Source organism: Crotalus tigris, unplaced genomic scaffold (genome assembly GCF_016545835.1).
Source record: "Crotalus tigris isolate CLP2741 ecotype Arizona unplaced genomic scaffold, ASM1654583v1 scf7180000017764.6130737, whole genome shotgun sequence".
NCBI lineage: Eukaryota > Metazoa > Chordata > Lepidosauria > Squamata > Viperidae > Crotalus > Crotalus tigris.
The window spans coordinates 1,459,027-1,467,756 of record NW_024096618.1 but is presented as its reverse complement, the minus strand read 5'-3'; the positions used below and the strand labels follow the sequence as shown (position 1 = coordinate 1,467,756).

The following is an 8,730-nucleotide window of genomic DNA, read 5'->3' as shown; positions in this document are numbered from 1 at the left end:
AATCAAAGAATTTTCTTTTGAAATTGATGGATAAGCAGCTAGAAAAAAAATTATGGAACCTTGTTTTTATATACGACTGCAGCAAGACTATTATAAGCACAAAGATGAAAAGTTTTAACTTTACCCACAATGGAGGAATGGATGATGAAGCTGATGGAATTTGCTGAGATGGCCAAATTGACTGCATTAACTAGAGAAACAGCATTAATTGGAAGCTTTCTTTCTTTCTTTCTTTCTTTCTTTCTTTCTTTCTTTCTTTCTTTCTTTCTTTCTTTTTCTTCCTTCCTTCCTCCTTTCCTTTCCTTTTCTTTCCTTCTTTTATTTTTCCCTTTCCTGCACTTTTAGCTTTCTCTTTAATTTTTTTATTTTTTTCTTATTTTATATAAACTTGTATTGGTTGATATTTTCTTAATATCCTGTTTGTCTATCTCTATTTCTATCTCTATCTCTCTCACTATCTTGCTATCTATCTGTCTGTCTGTCTGTCTGTCTGTCTATCTATCTATCTATCTACTATTCTCTCTCTCTCTCTCTCTCTCTCTCTCTCTCTCTCTCTCTCTCTCTCTCTCTCTCTCTCTCTCTCTCTCTCTCTCAATCTAACCTTGCCAAATCTAACAAGATGGTTATTCATCTGGGACAAATGTAAGGTCCTATCTCTAGTGGGAAAAATGAAACACACGGACAGAGGATTGGGAAAGTTTGGCATGACAGCAGAGATCATGAAAAAGATCTAGGAGGCCAAGCAGGTAATGGGATAGATAAGAGCAAACACTGGGATGCAGCACCCAGAAAGCCAGTAGAGGACTGGGCTGCCTAAAAGGGAACCAATGTATCCAGCATATAGGAGAAAAGAGTCCTGTTATATCCTACACAGACTAGGGTGCCCTTGAAGGTCCGTGACAGATTCAGGGCATTGCTTTTTAAAAGAAGGAGGAGAACCAGGGTCAGAGGAGAACTCCTAGGCTGGGGAGGGATCTGGAAACCATTTCCTATGAAGAATGATTAAAGGAGCTAAGCTATAAATATCTTCAAGGATATCACATACTCTGACTGAAGGTTGGGCAGGGTGCGTTCCAGCTCACATACTGTCTAACTCGGGATTTGTTCAGTCCATATTTGATCAAGAAGACTTTTTTTCCCCCTGAAAGTTCACAGTCTGCATCACCCTTTCAGCACATTTGCTAAGTCTCCAGCAAGCAGGCAAGTTGGTTCATAAACAATTGATGCAATTCTGCCTCTTTGCTCCCTTCAGATTTGCTCACCAAAGGACATTTTACCGGGACCTACCTGACCAGCCATGCTGATCCTGACCTGCTCTTCCAAGCTGCAGCTGCTGGAGAGTGTGTTGCGAAAGGGCCTCCCCGAAACGCTGCTGGTAATCACCTATTTAGTACTCTCTTCTCTCAAAGTGAATATACAGTAAGAGCTGATTGTTTCCCCATTTACTGTGAATTTGGAAAAAAAAACTGCATGTTTTTTTCTAAATGCGTAATAACATCTGATACCAGCCATGCAGTTATTTCACGTTCAAGTCTACTTTTCCTTTAGTCACATCTGCAAATGCAAAGCCAATAATGTCCAAAATATAAGTGCACCTGCAACAGCAGAAGCAAGAGAATCTCTCTTTGCTGATTTCTCCTGCTACGGAAAATCTTTGCTATGACAGGAACGGCAGAATCTCTTCCAGACTGGATCTTCCCGGTCCTCTTTTTAATTTAAGGTCTGTGGGGCAGTGATGCACATCAACCGTGGAAACCCAGCTCAGCACGAAGTCGTGGTGGACTCTTGGCCAGAATTTAAAGTTGTTCTTACCCGACCACGGAAAGAGGTAAGAAATTACAACACAACGGGTTTTTCCCACAGCGTCCTATCAAAAAATTGGAGGGGAAAAAAAAAAGAAACATAGATATCTCTAGGGCACAAAAACCATTTAGGAGGTGCTGTAGCACTTTTCCTTTTCCTTGTTTTTTTTATATCCCTCTTTCAAGTTAACCTGACCTCACCAACTCCTCTGCATGATCTCTGCCATCTGCTCTATCCCCAGTGCCCTGAGTGTCTCTGTGCCACTTCCTGCAGGTGGTGAAGGACAACAGGGATTATTATGCCAACCTCCATGCTGCTTTCTACCGGGAGGAAGATGCCTGTAGGAGGCTCCTAGAAAACAAAGATGCTGTAGATTGGGACAAAGCTTTCCAGCTACAAGGCAAGGCCTGGGCTCTGGCAATTTCTTCTCCACCTTCAGAGATTTTGGAAAGTGCTAAAAGCCTGGCTGTTCTCCCAACTCTCAGGATAACATAGTTGTGGAACTCCGTTTAGTTTAGCTTAGTTTTGTTTAGTTTAAGACAGAGTGCTTGTTTTTCTGGTCAGCTATCCTGTTTTTTTTATTTATTTGCAAGCCACCCAGAGTTATTTAGGAATTGGGCAGTCCCAAAATTGGATTAAATAAATATCTACAAATCTCTCTATTTCTCTCTCACTGTTTCTCTCTGTCTTTCTCTCTCTGTGTGTCTCTCTCTCTCGCTCTCTCTCTCGCTCTCTCTCTCTCTCTGTGTATGTGTTTATACATACATTCATGCATACACACACGTAGAGAAACATTCACAGTATGAAAAATTAAACATATGGCTTAGAAAATAGTCTCAGTTATCATTTAAAATAATTATAAATTGAGTAACTTTGCAATTAATGTTTTCAACAGGAGAATCACAGAAGGGAAAAACTTCTTTATATTTTGCTTTACATGCTATGGAACCTTGGAGCTATCCACCAGAATTATGGGATCCACTGAGTTTAATGGTGTCAATGCAAGCAGATGAACAGATTAAATCATTAAGAAATTTGTCTTAATTTTTGCAAAAATCAATATAAATGCATTTTACCTCTATAATTGAAGTGAAATTACCAGTCAAAGCATCAGTCACATTGCCTTATGAGAGATACAAACCCTATTCTCAATGTTCTTTAGACCAATGTCTTTTTTAATAGCTAACTACATAACATAGAAGAAAATCAAATGATGCATAGAATTAATAATCCTGAATATGTCACCTTCCTTTTGGCCTGATACATAAAATCTACAGAGGAACCAGTAGAACTGCTATTTGGCCTTTAAACTCAGAAGTTCTGCATCATGCAAAATCCTTGTGCTCTTTTATTTTATAATTCCAGATAATTCAATCTAGAGTTTGCCATGATAGAAGACATTTGTCCTAGTGGGCCATTCCTTGCTACATATTATGAAGAACGGTTACAGGAACTGGGCATGGCTAGTCTAATGAAGAGAAAGACCAGGGGAGACATGAAAGCAGTGTTCCAATATTTGAGGGGCTGTCACAGAGAGGAGGGGGTCAACCCATTTTCCAAAGCACCTGAAGGCCAGACAAGGAATAACGAATGGAAACTGACCAAGGAGAAATTCAACCTGGAAATAAGAAGAAATTTTCTGACACTGAGAACAATCAACCAGTGGAGCAGACTGCCTCAGATGTTATTGGTGCTTCATCACTGGACGCTTTCAAGAAGAGACAGGACTGCCACTTGTCAGAAATGGAGTAGTGTCTCCTGCTTAGACAGGGGGTTGGACTAGATGACCTACAGGGTTCCTTCCAACTCTGATTCTATTCTATTCTATTCTATTCAGCCCCACCATTTTCCTCTGACTGGGAAATGTCTCTGTGCCACCCAGTTTTAGAGATTAGGAGGAGAGAGAAGTTAACATTTCATTCTGACTCTCAGGCTGTTTTCCTATGATATTTCTATTCTATGCAGGTCTTCAGGATGGTCTCTATCATGCTGTGAAAGTCATGGCAGAGGCTAGACCTGTCCACATGGAGCCCTATTTCTACCAGGCAGCACTGCACCCAGATGCAGCCACGTTATGTCAGAACGAGTGAGTGATCGTGCTCTCTTTCTGAGGGACAGTTTCGGGGATCTGTTAAATGGATTTGATTCCATGCAATGTTCTGCAATTCAGTAATGAAACCAAGGACCTCTGGTATTTCCATAACTAATTCCTATCTGCTGTAGTAAGCTAGGAATATGTTGTTTGTCCTATTTGTAAAAAAGAGACAGGTTTACAAATAAGCTCCCTGTTTTGCTGCCAACTTGGAAGATGTGGAATGGACAACAGTTAACAGAGAGTTGGAAGAATTCCCTAAATGTAACTGCTCAATTGGCTTCTCCAAAAGAAAATGGCTTTGGAAATATTAATGATATTTAAAGTAAAACAAAACACAAAAGGATCCTAAAATTGATTATTGCATTTCAAGAGACTGTTAAGGGGATATTTCAGAGTAACTGGGGTTTTCATTCTTCCGCTACTGAGTAACTCTGAGACCATGATTCTCCTTGAAATATCCTATCAGTGTTTTAGCTTTGGGTGTGAGCAAAGCTTTTTTCCAACATGGTGGGATGCCCTCCTTTTGTTCTGTCTTCACTGCCACCTGCTCTTTCCTTTCAGGTTGAAAAGTGACCCCTTCCACTTGGGAATGCTCAACCCATCCCATGCAGCCCAACTCAATGACACCTATGAATTTGGAGGCAACGATCAGAGCCTGCGCTACCTAAGGAGTCTGGTTGAGAACTTCCCAAATGCTTGTCTCCTAGATCAGAAAGGGCAGCTGGTTGCCTGGAGCCTAAGTGATGCTCTTGGATGCCTGACACACGGCTATATTCTTCCTGAGTACCGGGGAAAGAGACATATGAAAACAGTGGTGCAGGCAGTAGCCAGAAAGTTGCACACTAAAGATTTTGCCTTGTACGCTAGAGTTCGGCCAGAGAATGAGATCTCCAAGAAACATTTAAGGGGCCAAGGCTTTCATCTCTTGCCTTGGACAAAGTATATTCTTTTTTTCATTCCAAATCACATGAAATAGCAGAGGCAGCATTCAGGCTTCATTAGATGGTGAGGTTGGAAGTAACATTCACACAGAGATGTAAGGGACTGTGTCTGGATATATTCAAGTTTAAGTCAAAAAAGGATCACAAAAACCAGAAATAGCTATGAAGGAATAACTGTACATTCTAAAATAAAATTCTTGCAGCCTTTAAATGGTGCATAGCCCATAGATATCCCTTGACATTCATTTTACACCTTATCTGGATCCAGTATTTTGGCCCTAAATCGCTTTTTATTTCAAAAGAGCTCTTCCACCCTACCACTGCTTGGAGCCCCCCCCCCGTCCTGTGATCATATTCACCTCTGCCAATTTCAAAGGGCTGAGGATAGACCAATGATTCCCTGCAACAATTACTGCTCCGACAACTAACCGGTAGGATAGTGTAAAGTATGTCTTTCACTCGGTTCCATATGCCAAGCGCCATCTTTTAGGATTCTGCCACTCTTAGAGGAAGAAAGATGATTGCTAGTGAGGGCCACTGTGAGAGACAGTTTGGTCTATTGGTTAAGGCAGCAGGCTAGAAAGTGGGAGATTGTGAGTTCAAGTTCCATCTTAGCCATGAAAGCCAGCTGGGTGACTTTGGGGCAGTCACTGTCTCTCAGGTTAATCCATCTCACAGGGTTGTTATTGTGCGGAAAATAGGAAGAGAAAGGTGTGTTGGATAAATACACCACCTTAAGTTATTTGTAAAAATAATAAAGGCGGGATACAAATAAATAAATATTCTGCTGTCCTTCCCAATGTCTAGGAATCATATATAAAAATGTCTACATATTTGGGGTTTCTTCTGCTTTATGACTAGTTTATTAAAAACAAATCCAGGTATAAGTTTTTGTCAACTGGGGAATTTCTCTGAAAGCTTCATAACACTGGACTAATCAAGCGTAAGTTGGGACAATAATACTTGGTTTTTGCTAGTTATCATAAGGAAACATCTGGGAAGTAGTATGCCTCTCTGAATTTTTATTTCAGTGCTTCTGTTGGAACCAGTGTATTGCACACCACCTCAGAATTTCTGTCTATTCTGTGAGTGGATGTTGTTGGATGTTGTCTCTTCAAACTGGTTAACGATAAGCTTCAGTCTTACACAAACACAAAATATTGTATGGTACCAACCAAGAATTTCCTTATCATTTAGAAGTCAAACATGTTGATGACTTGCATGTACTTCTGGAGACTGAATAAAGCATTACAAAACAAGAGCAATTTACCACAGTTATTTACAATACCTGCTATAGTCCATGTTAGCTTGTCAACCTGAAGCAGCAATAGATTAGCATAAGCTGCTAGATACCATAAGAAGAGGTCTCCTATACCCGTGAAAGAAGTTAGGAAGAATAAAATAGCTATTGATACTGTGTTCCTCCTCTTGCAAAATTTACTTTCTCCAGACAAATAGCAATAGAAGCTGAACATCTATTGATAAAGGAAAAATAGAAACGCTAACCCCAGATACATTTGAACTCCATGAGCTGTTGCCTCTCAGCTTTATTCCAGAGTCACATAGTTAAAAAATAATCCTCAGCTCTAATGTATTACTTGCAAGGCCAGTTCCAGCAGGCCATCAGTATGTAGAGAAAAGTCAAGAGTTATGATAGATGCAATGGTTGACTCCAGAAACAGGAAAAGTAAATAAAGTTGTAGTTGGATCTATAGACAAACTTTTATCTGTGAACTTTTCAATTTATTTATTAGACTTATTTGCCATCATCTCACCTCAAGGCATCTCTGGGCAGCTTGGAAACATTAAAAGCCATAAAGCATTGCAACAATAAATATAATAACATGTCAAGGTATTGATTTAACAGCTAACCAGCTTATGAAATGTAAGATTTAAGATGTAATGATGGGAATGACTCAGCAAGGTCTGTATCATTTTAAGAGCCTTTGTATAAAGGGAAGGCTCTGCTGATGTGTTCTCTCTCTTCCATTTCCTGCTGTAACTGTGGTTTGTTGGATCCTGCTGTATTAGCACCTGTATGTATATTGTTCCTGGTGTATGATATTTAGATAGTGTAAGATAAACCACCATTTAATATAGACCACTGTTTACTGTGTTTACTCCTGGGTTACCTTGCACAATAAGATTGTGCACGCTCTAACATAACAGTAATAAATTAAATTTGAAATGGTGGGGAGGAAGATAGCAAGAAGTATTTTAGTTTTCATTATTTGGGAATGCAGGCAGTTAATAGTTCATTAGTATTTTTTCTCTACAGTCAATTGTCAGTGTACCAAATTAATAAAATTCCTTCAATACACGACAAAGCAAACAACTTTTGGAAGGGGCAGACAAAAGGCATCTGTTTGCTACATTCACCATCTTCAATCACAATCACATCATACACTATGAAAACCAGGCAAATCCACTTTTAGTATCTCAGAATGAGGTGCAGTACCGAAATATTATTTCGGAAAGTGGTACTCTTGCTGCCATCTAGTGATGGAGCACAAAAGATAATCAGTTTTTATGCTTCTGCCCATTTATGTACACTGATTTGATTTCCAGTCAAGAACTCCTAAACAGTCTTCCTTGGATTTTTTTTTTTTCTGGAGATGGCAAAGTTTGTAAATCCTACATGGCATTACTAACTAGCATCTAATCAACAAAACCATATAAAAAATTCACATAATTCCATTCAAACCATACAAGAATCTCACACAATTTCAACATCTGTTTATATTGGTCAGATACCTCTTCAATTCTTTTAGATAGGATTACCAAATCTGGGCTATTAGAATCCAGAGAGCAAAGACATATAGAAAATAACTTTGTGGCATTATCTAATGATTGTCAGAATTGCTGTAACCTAGCTGTTAGCCTTAACTACGGACACTAGAAGGAATGACTTACTATTGGACTAAAGGCAGCAAAACAACTGCAAATTGCTACTGAATGCACATTAACCTGCCTTTTCGGCCAGGTAAGGGGTTGCCCACAATACTAGGGATGGGATTCAGTTTAAGTGCCTGCTGCTTTATTAATATATAACCACAAGCATAAACATATTAACTGAGGCAGTACTGGTAAATAAATACACCTGTTGCTGAGTAATCAATTTACTGTTGTGTTTGAAGAAAGGCTGGAGGAGGACCTCTCTTAGAATTACACACTTAGATCTAACATGCTCAGTAGCTCTGCTGAATGCACCACGGCTTTAGATGACGCAAGATTTCTAAATCAGCCCCTTGCCCCTTCACAGATTTGGCTGGAAAGCCGAACTAAGAACTGGTGCCCTTCTCCAACAGGGAGAGGAATGAAAATTCTTTGTCCTGGCCAGGAAGGAATAGGGAAGAAGCTGGTGGATATGGAAGATGATAGCACTGGCACATCTACCAAATATTACAATTTTCCCAAGACTACCACACATTTTTGGATTATAGTCCCACAAGAGAACACTGCCCTCAAAACAACTGAAAACAATAATTGTGCTGTATTCGAAGAGCTCCATCTTGTTTTTGCTTTTACTTTGCTTGGTTGTCTCCTCTACAGGGCTTCTTCTGAGTAATGCTTGGTTCGTGGTTGCAATTTGGCCAGGAGTCTGCTCCTTCTTGCAGCCAATTAAGGACAAAGACAAGTTGCTCATGGTTAATTGCAGTTTATGGCCCAATAACTTCTTTGCCTCTTGGACTTTGCAGCCCAGATTTATTGCTGGAACAATTTTGAGTGATTATTTTAAAAAAAAAAAATTATTCACTTATACGCAGATTTAGATCTTTGGTAAAAACGTGCATGCAACACAGGATGCAACTTATAAACATGATTTTCCTGATCAGAGTTTGATTATATGATTATTAATTATATGGTTAAGATTATGGGAAAAATGTTGCT

At 39.5% G+C, this 8,730-nt stretch overlaps 1 protein-coding gene across 1 annotated transcript; it reads left to right on the top strand.

Annotated features, from left to right (window-relative positions):
- The first annotated feature begins 1,041 nt into the window (after positions 1-1,041).
- On the top strand, positions 1,042-5,508 carry LOC120306951 (glycine N-acyltransferase-like protein 3). Its single transcript, XM_039341037.1, has 5 exons — positions 1,042-1,375; positions 1,721-1,828; positions 2,077-2,203; positions 3,769-3,889; positions 4,460-5,508. Exons 1-5 carry the CDS (start codon positions 1,298-1,300, stop codon positions 4,872-4,874), a joined length of 849 nt encoding a protein of 282 aa, XP_039196971.1. The 5' UTR covers positions 1,042-1,297; the 3' UTR covers positions 4,875-5,508.
- Positions 5,509-8,730: the final 3,222 nt, after the last annotated feature.